General features: G+C 46.0%; 1 protein-coding gene across 8 annotated transcripts in view; it reads right to left on the bottom strand.

Moving 5' to 3' along the window:
* The window catches only part of ABCC5 (ATP binding cassette subfamily C member 5), a 205787-nt gene that overhangs the window by 38595 nt on the left and 151828 nt on the right, over positions 1-15364 (bottom strand). For 2 of the 8 annotated variants that reach the window (XM_080409094.1, XM_080409095.1), the window contains exons 1-2: positions 10527-11130; positions 8997-9171 (exon numbers count right to left, since the gene is read on the bottom strand). In XM_080409094.1, the coding sequence (XP_080265220.1) occupies positions 8997-9171; positions 10527-10957 (606 nt within the window). In that variant the 5' untranslated portion in view covers positions 10958-11130. Of the gene's footprint in view, positions 1-8996; positions 9172-9710; positions 9964-10526; positions 11135-15364 lie in introns of those variants that run through there. The other 6 variants (XM_080409089.1, XM_080409092.1, XM_080409093.1 and 3 more) reach the window with 6 other exon arrangements.

Raw genomic sequence — 15364 nt, 5'->3', positions numbered from 1 at the left:
GTGATATACATGCAATCAACATATGACCCAAACCCCACCCACCAAACAACTACTGCCTCCTCTTCCATAAGGCAGAGCATCTTCCAGGGCTTAGATCACCACAGAGAAGAAGCTTCATTTCTTCTGGTCATATTGCTACCTGACAGGAAACCAAAGCAGACATACAAAGGTTTCTTTTATTAATCGCTGCAGCCAACAAAATACAAAAGCTCCTGTGGTTTATTTACTATTACATAAAGTTGAAACTTATTTAAATAGTAAAGAACTCCAAGTTGATTCCAAGTTAGGGCCTCTGTCTTCCTCCGCCTCCTGACGCGTATAAATGCAAGCTCATGTCTCTGCTGCCTTCCCAGCTTCAGCTACAAGGAAAAACAGCTCTTTACAGCACCAACCGTTTATCCAAATGCAGGAATAAGCGCAGCTGTGCCACATTTATCTTAAATGAAAAGAGAATTAGCTGTTCAGAAGCATGCTCTGACTTGCTACAAGAATTCACAGATGCGACAGCTTCAAGTCCAGCCATTCACTGTAACACACTGTTAGATGCGACTTCATTACACAAGACTTCTGCAGTTTTTCTTCTGGGCTAGGATTAGAAGAGGTTGAATTAGTGTTTGAGTCATGGTTTCAAAGCTAACCTGAGTCTATGCATCCTCAGATTAGAGGAGAAGTCTGCCAGTAGTGTTTGACACTGATACCAGGGCTCTGCAAACAAACAACAAAAGGGTATGTGTGTTTGTGATTACCCTGAATATTTTAGTCACATAGATGGAGCACTTCTAGTTCATGCAGAGAGTCCTTGCTGAAGACAGGTATACCAGTTTCTTCGGGGAACATTGCTTATTTGACCTTGCCCCTGAATTCTGACAAGCATTAGCAGTGATGTGAGATGTTCTAAACCATTCCCTGGCAAATTCACTTATTCCTGCAATCCAAGAAACACAGAATTTGGCATGTGGTGTTCGTTTTAGGATTTTGCAACAGTGGATGCTATGTGTGCACCTGATTAGCAGTTAAGCACCTGTTTAGGCTTCTGGTATACAGGAATCCAAGTCTTTTGTTTTACATTAAAACTAGTATTCATGATCTTGTAATCAAAGAATATAGGATTCATTCAGAGCTGAGGTTGTACACTGATCATCCAGCACTAAAGCTACATAGTTTATGCACACCAATAGCACAGTAACAGCAGACTCCTGTGGAATTGGAAATGACAACCAACTTTATAACTTGCCCTACAGAATTAGCATCCTATATGTGCTCTGACCACAACGCTGGGAAACTAATTCCTCACTAAACAGATCAAAGTAGCACAGCACAGGCTGAGGATTTGGCTCCCAACTTGCTCAGGTAAGCTCTGCTATCCCGAACCACATGCAGACAGCCTGCCATATGCTGGAGCTGTTCTTCCAGCAATATCCTTTACTCTGGCCATACCTAAGCTAGGTCACAACAGAAGCTGCACATGTCAATTTAGTACACCAGGAATACCCAGGGAGTCTTTAAACTCAAACTTCTGTAGAGTGAAACCACCTGTGAATGACAGCAGAAGCCTTCACACCACAGCATTTACCAAGCCTAACACAACAGCCTTTTTATTCAACTCACCTTCCTGTACCAACACATGCTTCCAAAAGCAAGAGGCATCCCACTCACGTGGCAAATGAACTAGTAAACTCAAAGTAAACACCTCAGGGCTCCAAACATGTTGATTTTGAAATTTTTTAACCTTGATCCTCAAAAAGAACTGAAATACAGATTGTTTGTGGAACACCTGTTCACAGTATGAAGAGTTCAGACCACAGCTGACTATTCCTTAGCACTAGGATATGAATGTTCAACTAATAACCTTCTCCGGGCATTACAACTCCCCGTGTACCAGTGAGTTGTGATTCATTTAAGTTCTCCAGTAGTTTGGGATAGATCCACTAAATCCTGGAAACTCTTGTAACTGTACACTATGTTTCTGAGACAGCCACAGGGCAGAATGTGTCCAGCATTAGATATGGAACACTACAATGGAAAAAGATACTACAATCTTCCCTTCACTGATTGTTAACCTGCTCCTTACACACTGTTGGCCAAGAACAGGCTGACTTACCAGTCTGCTTTAGATAAAGGAAGAGCAACTAACAGTGTCGTCAAAGACAAATACTGACAAGTGGCCAGATGGGGTGTTTCATCATGCAGCTAGGACTTGGACAAAAGGTGGTTAGTCCACTAAAGAAGGCAGCAGAGTTTCAATGGAAGCCATGAATTAGACAGGACACTGGTGCTCCTCTAGAGAATGTCTCTACCCAGTGAAGGGTTTTGCCTTTCTGTTCTTCCTGTTACTAAGTGTAAGGCTTCTTAGAGAAAAAAAAAAACATGCCTTCAGCATATAGGCACTTGTCTAGAATTGCCTTCTTGAGTTCATTATGTAAACTTATCCTTGAGTTTCAGCTCTGCTGATCACACTAAGGATGTTCAGACAAATTTCTGAAAGAATTACCAGAATATTGGTGATCTCAAAATTGAACTTGAGAGCATTTTACATGCTCCTGATAGAGCTGCACTGTCTACTCACCCCTTAAACATCTGTGGATGGCATAACAGTAAACCAAAGTAGAAGCACTAAGAAAAGTAAGAGTTTTCGTTTTCCCTCCTGTGCAATGGTTAGAAAGGTTAAATACCATCAAACTTATAACAGGAAGATTCTCTCGGCTAACAAGGGTACATTCACAGATATTCTAGGCACTATCAGGGCAGTAAAGTCAGTGAAACTGGGTTTGAGGGGTGCTGTCCTTCAGTTTCATGCACTGTTCACCTTAGCCTCCTTCAGCATGGAAGCTTATATGTTCCATTTACCCTCTCCTTCCTGCCACCTCCCTCCTCTCAGCATGAGACATTACAGTGACTGCTTTTTCCCCAGAAGACTCCTGCCCATACAAAGTAGTGGCTTCTCTCCATCTATGGACCCAGCCTACAAGAACTTCAGCTTGCCAATGCCCACCTATTATAAATACTCTGGAACAATGAACTGTAGCAAAACCATTGCTCTGAACCAGGAGTTCCCCAGCTCCCCAGTTTTAGAGGTTTATTAGCACAATGTTTCTATCCACCATACTGCGTGTGTTCAGATACCACACAAGTTCTATCAGTTGTGGACTCTGCATCATACTTTGTTCCTGCGACAAGCATATACCATAGTGTTCAGTTAAAACTTTACCAACTAAGAATAAGGCATGTAGCACCTTTTATGGGCACTGTCCACAGAACTGGTCTACCCATCAAGTCACTCAATTCCTTGCTACTTCAGCTGCTCAACTACAGCTCTAGATTTTCAGCCTTCAGAGCTGACATTACAGATACATAAAGAGATCTGATCCACTGCCTGTTAGTAGGAATTGGTTAATTTTACAACGTGTCATACCTACTCCCTCCATCAGTGCCCTTACATTGGCAGCAGTTTGCTCACAGCATGGGAAGAACACACCAAAGAAGGATCCATACAGGAGCATGCCTCACCTAGCATAGCGTTTTATATAAGGCTTCCAAAGATCACTGGACAAACACTGCTTTCTTTCCTACTTTGTAGAAAAGTCAGTTGACAATAAGAAGTTTAACAGCATTAGTTTCCAATTTTACTGTCATAGCCCCAGGAAATCAGTATCTCCTTGCAGTCAGACTCTGCAGCAGGATACATAAATGCATTACACTGCAAAAGCTGAAATTCTAATTCTAGGTTGAAATTATTGTAGCAATTCAGACTTCTTAGATACTTGCACCTGTGTCAATTTTATGTTTTATGGCAACACTACCTAAACGAAGTATTCCCTCACCTTCTATGCAGCTATGATCTGAGAAAATAAAGTATTAAGACTGCATTTGTGCATAGTCTGTTATTAACAGACAAGATATCCTCAAGCTGCTACATGTAGCCACACAGAGCATGACGACAGCACGTACAAGTTTCAGAAATACATGAACATCCATATCAAGATTTCCTCTATCCCTGCACATCTCTCCTAGCATAGCCAAACACCAATGAGATGCTCAGCTGGGTGGCAATTAAAACAAATCTAGCACTTGATCTTGATCAAGCAGTCAACTCCAGTTTCACCTTGTCACGCAGTGAGCACTGGCATCAGCTCAACTACAGTTTCTAGCTGTGATCTGAGCCAGTCATATAGCAATACTTTTGCGTTGACTGATTCAGAATACCTACAGCCCTTAAGAGCCTATTTGGGCTGTGATTCCTAAAGTTCTGTGTTTACTTAGTTATGAAAATAAGGAATCTTCTGGAAAAACACAGAGACATCCAGCAGCTTCAAATAAAATTAAAAGCTTATAGTTAAGCTGTCTCAAAGGCCTGCTCTGAGCACAGAGTGCCAAGGAACTAGTACCAAGGCTATATTCACATTTCTATTTTTGAACATGTTGTTCAGCACAGTTGGTTCAGACACTTCAGATGCTCCAGAGGGGCTGAGAGGCAGCATTGATCCAACTACCAGACAGTCAGACAGTGATAAATCACTTCAAAGCTATCAGCACTTGAAGGTTTTACATCAACTCCAACAAGTTCTGATCACATTCTCTGTCTTTGGCAAAAAGCTGTCAGACAAACCTGAAAAATAAGAGATCAAGGTGAAGACAATAGTAGGGCTTCTGATAGCTAAAGTTAGCAACACATTTTTCCTGCATGTTTAAAGCAATCTCTCAAGTTCCACACTGCCCAGTGTCTTGAAATGCAGCAATCCACACTTGAGGCTTACCACAGATGCTGTAGATGCTTCAGCATCAAGAACCTAATCCTGAACACTGCATTCCACTCAGAACCAATTACAGCTTTGAGTACAATTTGTCAGTTAGTGCCCTAACATTGTTAACTGGGGGACTCAAATTTCAAGAACTGAGTTCTCACAAGCACTGTGTATCATGAAAACAAGCTGCTTTTACAACCTCCTCTGTTGTTGCAAATATAATGGGGTAGGGGACCAAAATACTCACTTGCCTGCTGTTCCATGAAATAAACATGAAGTCTACATTTGAGATGAGCTTATTGCAAAATCACTGAGAAAAAATGATCTCTCTCATCTGTTACTTTATACTATATTTCATGGATACAGTAAGACCTGTCCTCCTCCTCAGGACACACTGTTTCCATGAGAAAAACTTAAATACAATTTCTTCAGATACATTAGCAGTGAATAAAAATTGAGGGATGTGCCCGTTGAGTTGTAACGGCTTCTTACAGATCAAGACTACCGACTGAAGTGCTAGGCAGCAAGAGCACCTAGAAGCCATCTTCTTTCAGAAGAGCCATGCCCCCACATACAATAAGCCTGATTAGTATGTTATTATACATTGGGAACATGTAGTTAACACCCTATTTTGTAAGTACATTAAGGACTAAGGACATAAAAATCTATTGTTATAAGAACACACTGCAGAAGCTTATTCATCAGGTGAATATATGCATTCACAAGCTGAACAAAAATTGTTTCTTGAATTTCAGTCCTAGAGTGCCTATTTCCAAGGTCCAAATTTCTATAGCAACATTCCCATTAAGCACCAGGAAGTGCTGGATTAGACCTACTTATATTGCAGCATGACTTCAATTATGATTCCAGGAAGCCTATTTGAAAAGCTCCTGTCTTTTAAAGAAGTGATCTTTCAGGCTGTGACCAAACAGCATTTAAGCTTTTAAGATAGGAATTGCAAGTTCTTATTCATTCTCATCATGAACACCCATTACAGCATCCTTTCAGCAGGGAACCTGAACATCAGTATGAAGGTTTCAAGCCAGAAAGAGCAAAGATGAATACAATCTTCATGCAAGGAAAAAAAGAAAAAAAAAAAAAAAAAAAAGAGAGAGATTTACAAGGTCCTGGCACATTGGCTCAGTAGTAAAATAGGTCTTTCACCTACAAGTATCTTGATCAGGCAATCAAGTAATCTTGTCCACTGCAAGTTAAGAAGGATGTATAAAAATGCAGCAATACAGGCAACAGAAAAATCAGTAAGTCACATTGACCAGCCAAGTGTACCTTCTTTAGTCTTGCCAGAAACAGTCACCACCACTGGCTGTTAACCAGCAGCCCTTGACTACCAGAGGCAGCACATTCCTGTATCCTCCTCAGCAGGAACTACAGTTCTACCTCACTCTATGAGGTACCTATGCAACATGTTAGCAAGAAGTCCGCTTCATGCGGTATAGTCTGCTGCAAAAACAGTCCCAAACCTGTATTCCACAAAGATCTGAAATGAGTGGTGAAACAACAGCCTTAATCTGCTTGCAGCATGTTACTTGCGATATAGATCATGCTTACAGCTTTGTCATTTTCTGGTCAAGCTAGTTCAAATCTGAGATAGGTTTTCTACAAGAAATAAGAGTACCGATATCTCTATTAATGGCACACTGGACTCTGTTGCTCAAGTGACAGAGTTTCACTACAGCTTAATCCCTCTACTTTAACTGCTGTAGTCCTACCTTTCTGCATCACATCAGCCTTCCACTGCATTCTGTCACCAGCTGTCCCAACATGCGCCCAATAAGCCTGGTTAGGCATCTGACCCAATACCAGGTTTCACGAAGGATAAAGCAGCAAAGGACACAGTCCCTCCCCTTGAAACAGCCTTCTTAACAGCTGAGCTACAGCTTTCACTCATTTCTTACAGACAGAGGGGATGTGCTTGACCAAACAGGCAAAGTTCAGCCTTATGAAAGGCAAGTCTTTGCTCATCGCCATTAACAAAAGTATAAAGCACCCCAACACATGATAAGGCCAAGAATGCTGCTGAAACCAGAGCTTGTTTCAACTAGAAAGCTTGGTACGCAAACATGAACATTAACTTAGATAAGATACTACGAATACAACTCCTTTTATTTAACCTCAGTATTTTTGCAAGTAAGCAGGATTTAATCTCACTGACATGCAGCAACAAATTCAGAGCTGTTTGTGTTTAACAATTGTTTACAAGCTTAAGGCTAGCAAAACAAGAAGGGTACCAACATTTTAGCTAGAAATTAATCAACCTGGCATATTAAAAATACCTAGCAAGTAAAATGGGTAACCTGTCAGAACTAGCCCATTCCATTAGAAATATTAATTAGGTTCATCCATTCACTCAGAGAAAGTTAGAAGTTGTAGGTGAGAACTAGGGTGAGCCATTTTCTCACATCAGTAATCACAAGTTTTACAGAACCCCTGTTTTGCAGTCAATTACCTGGGTCTACCACCCTGTAGTCATAGGCAGCAAATCAAATGGTAGAGGTAGAAGGGTAAACAAGGCTACAACAACAGAGTTAAGCTGACCTGAAGCTACCTCGAAGTTAAGAGTTCTTAACACCACACTGTACAGACATGCAGGACTTGGCTTGGTATCGCTGATTTCATTTAGAAGGTTTAGAGATAAAGATTTTTGTCCTCAAAAGTTAAACCAGGCATCAACTTGATTAGATGATGCAGACCACCAGGCAGAGGTAACATGCTATGATTACTGCTCAACTCCATTGCCACTGGTCAGGAAACAACGCTGTCCTCCAATAGCATCACTGTTGTCACCACTAATTTCACAGAGCAGATTTGCTACTGGATCATGTGCAGTGGACAGCAAGCCCATGACATCAGTGTAGTAAGTGTCATTAGGAAGCTGCACTGTGACTCCAGAGGGCTCTTAGTTCTGCATCAGTGCTTGCTCTAATGCAATCACTCTGCCTTCCTCTGAATACTGTAAGCAAGTCTGCTGAGTCATAGAGCCTGTAGGGACACTAGGAACTGCAGGGCCTGCAAGCGCTAACTGCTCTCAGCCTGCTGCAGAGCAGATCACTCCCATCTCAAAAGACAGCAGTGCAGCACCCTTAAACCACAGAAAAAAAAAAAAAAAAAAAACCACCTAGCAAAACCCTTCAAGCCCTAGTGAAACAAGGTAAGCCTTATCTTAAGTACATATTACCTCCACATCTAGTATAATGCAGCAAAACTTAAGCCTTTTAAGAAAGTCTTCACTATTCCTCTATGCAAATAGAGCTCCCCACTTCGCAACCCTCACACCAGGGCCATCACAGGCAATCTATATTGAATGCCCAGCAACACATTTGCAAGCATACCGTCATCACAGAAATCAGACATAGGTAGTATTAACTTTATTTAGTTTCAGAAATTTCTACATTAGTATTTTAGGAAATGTTAAGAATAGGACATGCAAGAAAATACTTCAGTGCTAGCATTCAGAGCAGCTAATATTTTTTATGATCTTCAGCTGGCACAGGTTATTAATTTCAGACTGTCTTTCACCCATGTGGGTGTTCCCACTTACCTGAGCATTTTTTTTTTTGCCCTATATATAGCACTTGGTACATGCACTCTTTTCAGTGAGAAGCTCTAAAAATTAGAAATTCAGAACAATAACATACAAACTCTAAGTCAGTGGTTATTTCAAGACCCAGCTCAAATTAAACTAGAATTAGTTATGACAGCATGTTATCATGTTAACTACACAGATGCACAAGAAACAGTATTCAATACAAATTACTTCCGTCTGAGGGAAAAAGTGGAAGTCTTGTTATTAGATCAAGCTAGACATCTGCTTTAGAAAATTAATCCTCAAGAAAAACATGGCATGATTAAGAGTTTTTTCAGCTGCCAACACTGAACTGTGCATGATCTGTGCTGAGCTCTCCACTGTTTTTGCTTCGTTTTAATGTTTGTACTTAAGAGAATCATTACATTTCCTGCATTCAACTTCAAGATCTGAATACCAGGAAAAAGTCTGTTTTGTTAAAATGTTACTAAAAAGTCATATTTAAAAGTGAAAAATGCTTAAGAAGTGCTCAGACTTACTACTAAGATAGATACAGCACCCCTTGGGATGACCTCTTCCACACAAAAGGGAATATTCATTATTGACCTTCAATGCAGTGAATCTATATAGAGCTGGCACAGCAAAAAGGCTGCTGCTGCATGTAATTTAATAAGCATAGATAGCAAAGAAAACAATGAAAGTGAACTGACCTGATGCTTAGCACGCTGAAATTTTGACCCTTCCTGCTCTTCATGCTGCACTGAGTTGGCTCTCTCCCTTACACTTCTATACCCAGGACTGGGTATAATGTACTCTTTTCCTATGTCGATGTCTTTCATCTTCTGTAAACGCCAGGGTTTACAAGTGTATTTTCCCCTCAAATATCTGAAAAATAATTAAATTCCACTTTAACTGGTGTGTCAGACATAGCATATACTTTTAGTCACCTATTTTAAAATTTCTTTTGAAATAAAAATCAAAAGGTAACTGTGAAAGAGTTATTACAACAGGACTGTAATAATGAGACTTCGAAAACCCACACAAGACTAGCTTCTCCTGAACTAGTTTAAACATACCCTGAGGTAACCGAACAGTACAATGATTCTCAATGCACTGGAGTACTGTCATACTTCCACCCTCAGAACTCTGAAATACAATTATGCAACCTGACAGATCAAATAACTGCAGTATTTAGTTGAAACCTTAACAAATGCGCCTTGGAAGATCAAATCCCTGAAATCATCACGCAGCTTACCAGTATGAAGTTTTGCAAAACTGACCTCTCTAGAGGTATCACACAATAAATTTAGTCCTTCTGCTAACACACTCTACAGAAAAATATATTATTTCTCTATAGTATTATTCACTTACTCCATAGGCTTGAACTATTATTAAGTATGAACAGGTTCAGGAAGGCATCACACCTTTAGTGCCGCAGGTTTTTGCCTCAACCCATCAATGTGCACCGTAAGGTCACAGGGAGAATCAGAGTCCCGAAAAGACAATCACCCCCCACCGCAGGACTTTGCTCTTGCATTCTGTCACCTGCCTTCAACTAACGCCATCGAAGAAGCCTGATTAAGGTGCATTAGTCAGAATCTGCATCAGCGGGTCTGGCCCGGCGCACCAGGCTGCCAGCCCCCTCCACCCCCGCAGAAGCAGCCTCCGTCCCCAGCCGCTGACACACGTCGCCTCCACCGCCGCCCCCCGGCTGCCCCCCAGGAGCCAGCCCCAGCCCACCGCCCCCCTTCGCAGCTCGGCAGTGCCCCCCACCCCGGGGCCGCATGTGTCAGCGCCGGGGGAGGATGCTGCAGAACCGCCGGCCCCGGGGCTGCTGCACCCTGCTGGCTCCGCATCCCTCCTGCAACGGGGATGCGAGACAGCCCCCCCGGCCTGCCGCCCCCGCACAACCCGGGGGGGGGGGGGGGGGGGGGGGGGCGGGGGGAGGTCCCCCTCCCCGTGCCTGCGCCGCACCGGCGTAAACAAAACAGGCCACACACACCCCCCTCAGGGACAGAGCCCCCCGCCCCACTCGGGGCGGGACAGACAGCGACGGCCCCGAGCTCTCGGCGCGAGGGGGGCACAGGCAGCCCCTTCACCGGAGGAGGGACACCGACCGCTTCACAGGAAAGCGGGGGCAAAGCCGCCGCCTCAGTCACGCGCAGCCCCCTCACCCACACAAAGGGCCGTTTCCCGCCCCGGCACCCGCCCCCGGTAACGGGCGGGGCGGCCCCGCTCACCTCCGCCCGGCGACTACCCCCGGTGCGGCTTCTCCACTCAGCGGCCGCGCAGCCAAACAACGTCCCTTATAGCGGTTCCGGCGGCCGCGCTGCGCCTGCGCGCCCCGGCGGGGGGGGGGCTGCGGCGGCCGCTCCTGCCCGGCGCCCCACGGGAAACGCAGTCCACGCCGCGTGCGAGGGCCCGCCGCCTGCCCGCCCGCGAACTGCGCTCTCCAGAGGGCCCCGCGCGTGCCGCCGCCGTTCGGCCCGCCTCGCCCGCCCGCGCCCCGCCCAGCCCCTTCCCGCCGCTCCTGCCCTGCCGCAGCGTGGGGGGTCTGGAACGTTCCCCGCTGGCCGGCGGTTGGGCTCGGCGCGGCGCGGCAGCAGTGACAATGCAGCGCGCCGCAATGCAAACGCGACGCGGTGCAGCGCGCTGTAACGCATTGCAACATAGCACGGCGCGGCGCAATGCAGCGCACTGCCGCGCGCCCGCCGGGACAACCGCGCGCCCAGCGGAGGCACCTGGCGCCGGGCGGGGGGCAGCGCACGGGGCAGGCGGGTTCCCGCGCGCGGCCCCGGCGGCGGGAGCTGCCCCAGGGCGCTGCCCGGTGTGAGGAGGTGGGGCGGCGGCGGGAGCGGGCAACGGCGCCTCCCGCTGCGGCGGCACCGGCCTCTCCGGCGGTGGTTCGCGGCGGCCTGTCGTTCGCTGCCGGTTACCCACAGCGTTTCGGCCGGGGAAAGTGCGATCGTGGCCTTATCTGGGGCTTAACCTTCAGCCCGGCTGAGGTGGCGGGGCGGGCCGGGCCGGCCCCACCGCAGCCTGGAGCGGGACAAGCGGGGGGCCAGCAGAGCCCCTGTTGTGCCCCTCAGAGGGGGTTCAGACCGGCTGAAGGGACCGTGGACTTGCCCCAGGGCCTCCCCTTGTGCCCAGGGAGCAGGGAGGGAGGCTGGGAATGCCCGAGGGGCGGCAGCGGCACCGGGCAGCCAGCCCCGCCTGGGGACACGGCGGAGGAGGAGGAGACGGGCAGCGCTGCGCTTCCTCAAAGGGTTGTAAATATCCTTAACAAACCCCGAGCTGTAGCTGCTTCCCTGCTGTGTTTAAATACTCTGTCCTCGGCTGACATCTTTCTACCAGCCAAATTCGGCTGATGTCTCGTTAAAGTGGTTTATGTAACAAGTGCTGGGTTGCACCGCAGTCCTTGCGCTCCTGTCAGGAATGTTTGTGAGAGTCAGTTGGATAGAAAAGCTGAAATAGACTCGGGTAAAGATGAGAGATGGGAATCTGGAAGTACAACTGGACCCAGAATATTCCTTCCAAGCCCACAGGCCAGCGCTACAGGTAAAAGGTGTCACCATGCAAGCAACAATTCAGGGGCATCCTGAAGGTACCAGAGCTCCCCAACACATACTGTTACACATCTTGCAGAGCTCCAACTCCATTTCTGGCAGAAATGAGAATTGGCTCCGTTGCATGTGCTATAACATTTTGAGACTGTAGACCCAACAAACAGACATGTAGAAACAGGGCCCTTGCCATGGTACGGCAGCGGAGAGCACGCATGGCTGCTGCATTTTCCTGCTGTCTGTTCCCCAGGATTCACAGTCATGCAGTTTCAGATTGGTTTGGCTGAGGTTTTATTGCGGAAGAAGCTGCAAAGTGCACGTCATGCTTTATAAATGCTATGTCCCAGAAAAGGTGGATTTTAAGACAGAAGCCAGGAAGCAATTTAGAGCAAGTCTCAGAACAGTTATTAAACAGACCTTTGTCTGCATCAAACACACTGGAGTGTAGGGGTAGATATGTGCAGTTACTGAGCAGTACAGTTAAACCACATAAACAGAAAGGACAGAGTATGAATGATGGAGAGAATTAAACTGTGTTAAAAATTCAAGGTGAATCACTTGTATTATATTTCAGGGTGTTGACCTGAAATTGTTCTGAGCCTGAGCGTGTCTTTGGCCCCTGGGCTGTGGAAGCTACTTTTCAGAGGTGCCTCACTGTTTTTGAGCTAATGACTTGTCGAAGCCAAGGCTCTGCATCATGTACCTAAAGGGAGGGAAGAACAGGAACCTCCATTATGTCAAAGTGGTTGCAAAATATGTTAGGAGAGATAATCAGAGAGTGTTGCTTAAGCCAAGGGAGCCAGGGCCCTGCCTACACATGCTCTGTCCTCTATCCCTCCAGTGCTGGAGCATATCTGAGAGTAAAAGGGAGGGCGGGAGTGCTAGTAGAAAACTGTGCTGATAAACAACAATGCATACACTCCACCCAGACTAGCTCTGGCCAATGGGCCGTCAGCAGCAGCATTTTCACACCTGTGGTCCTGGGAGTGTACATACACCCTTAGTATGATAGTAGGAGGAAAACGCTTATGTAGGCATAACCCACTTTTAAGTGCATCATGACTCTCCTCCAGCGTTTGTTCTAAAGGATATAAATGTACTAGTGCTACCAATCAGAGGAGTTACACAGCTCCAGTATCAGCAGCTAATGCTTTTAATGCTGCAAGTCCTGGATTCTTCCCTGTGGGATGGCAGCTGTTACATAAACAAGGCGTGTACAGTATTAAAACTTGCCCTGATTCAAGATCCAGGATTTGTAGTAATCAGCCCTGACTGCAGCAAGAAAAGCACAGCCAGACCAAAGAGCCAGCCGCAGTTGCAAAGCCATGGCCTGCAGACCATGTGAGTGAGGAGACCGCACCTGACAATCCATTTTCTTATAGATGTCCAGAATCTGCTCTCCTTCACCCCAAAACAAACATCAGCACATTTACAGCAATACTTGAAACCAACAGACTTGAGCCATTGGTGCTAATAATGGAGCACATCCAGGCTGACCTGGAAAACCAAGACTCAATTTGTGGGAGTGAAGGTCTTTATTTATCCAACTCTCCTACTGTAGAGGAATGAAGCTGGGTTAATTAACATTGATAATATACAGCTGTGGGCTGGTTTCAGGGGTGCGGGTTCGCTGATATGGATAAGGTGCAGCTGTAGCTGGTTCCTGTGAAGTGGTTAAATAGCTCTAAGGGGTAGAGAAGAGAGCAGTCAATGGAGAGGAGAAAGCAGTCTATGAAGAGAGGGAGATCTGGAAGAAGCAAAGGGAGGAGAGAGAGAGTGTGCCTGTGAGGAGGAGAGATAAGGAGAAGGTAGCAGAGGTGAGAAGCAGAGAAACTGGCCTGAAGGGTATGAAGAAACAGTATGAACAGTAGATGGACCTTTGAGACCTTATGAGGGATTGGCAGGGTGTGTTAACTACTTATTGAAGTTAATTTGGTAGGTGATGGTAGAAGACCTTGTTGCAACTGTCTAGTTTTGAGAGTGCTGTTACAATTGGTGCCCCATGTGAGGCTCAACCTCAGGACCTTCAGATTATGATGAGACTGAGTGTAATGAGTGGTGACAGCAATAATGGCTGTGCTGGGGGACAGCTGAAGCTTTGAACAGTGATGGTGGTGTCCAATGTAGCAAAGACAGGTGGGGATAGCCTGTGATCCAGATCACATTGAGATAGGTGGGAGAGCCTGGGGATCTGGATCAGACACTGGTAAAGGTGAGCCACTGGGATCAAAGAGAAGGAAGCCTGACTGCTATGGAGTTAAGAGACTAAGGGTAACAGGCAATAGCAGTGGAGTACATGGCAGTAGCCTGTAGCAGTGGTAAGTCCAGAGCAGGTCCAGCTAGACAGCAGCGATGGCTGTGCTGGGGGAAGGCACAGGAGCAGCATGGTGCTGTGGGTGGCTCCTGCTGTTGCTGCTACTGCTTGGCCTGGTGGTATTCTTGCCAGTGTTTAAGTACTTATTGAAGGTGTCTCCATTTGTGGAAGAAATGAGCGACCACAAGGATGTTGAGAAGCTTGTTGGGACATGGAGTAATGTATTAGTGCTGTATTCTAGATCTGCTGCTGTTCAAAAGCTCATTCAGGTTACTGTCTGGTGTGACCCAGGAGGTGAAAGGATGACATACTAGAAACTCATTAGAACTTCCCTCTGAAGAAAACAAAATCCCAGATTTCAAGGAAGCAGATGAGAAAAAAGGTGATCAGCCCCCAGAAGCTGAAAAATCCCTTCTTCAATTTTATCTTGGGCATGTGTATGAGTTCAGGGACAAATTGTCTGGACTGTATGAGAACTTTATTTGTGGAAAAAGTCTTGATGGTTAAATACATAAGGCATGGAATGTTAAGAAAAAAAGGAGTTCAGGGACAAGTTGTCTGGACTGTATGAAAAGTTTATTTGTAAAAAGGTTGTGATTAACATTTCATACCTTAGGTATTTAACAATAAAAAGGGGGAATTATAGAGGAATGAAGCTGGGTTAATTAATATTGATAATATACAGCTGTGGGCTGGCTTCAGGGGTGGCAGGTTGGCTGATGTGGATAAGGTGTAGCTGTAGCTGGTTCCTGCAAAGTGGTTAAATAGCTCTAAGGCAGGGGTCCTCAAACTACGGCCCACGGGCTGGATACAGCCCCCCAGGGTTCTCAATCCACCGCACACACCCCCAGCCAGGGGTTGGGGGGGGGTGGGGGACCAAGCAGCCACAGATGACTTCCTGCCACTTAACCTGCACGCCAGACCCCTGATCTAAGGGGTATGGAAGAGGAACAGCCACTGAAGAGAGATCTGGAAGAAGCAAAGGGAGGAGAGAGAGTGCCTTGGAAGAGGAGAGACAAGAAGGCAGCAGTGGTAAGAAGCAGAGGAAATGGCCTGAAGAATAAGAAACAGGATGAACAGTAGATGGACCTTTGAAACCTTGTGGGGGAGTGGTGGCTGTGTGGGGGCAGGGCATACTAACTACTTATTGAAGTTAACTTGGTAGGTGATGGTAAAAGACCTTGTTGCAGCTGTCTAGTTT

The sequence above is a fragment of the Falco punctatus genome (genome assembly GCF_963210335.1).
Source record: "Falco punctatus genome assembly, chromosome: 13".
Classification (NCBI taxonomy): Eukaryota; Metazoa; Chordata; class Aves; order Falconiformes; family Falconidae; genus Falco; species Falco punctatus.
Note: the sequence above shows the minus strand (reverse complement) of the source record. Positions and strands in the feature narration are given on the sequence as shown.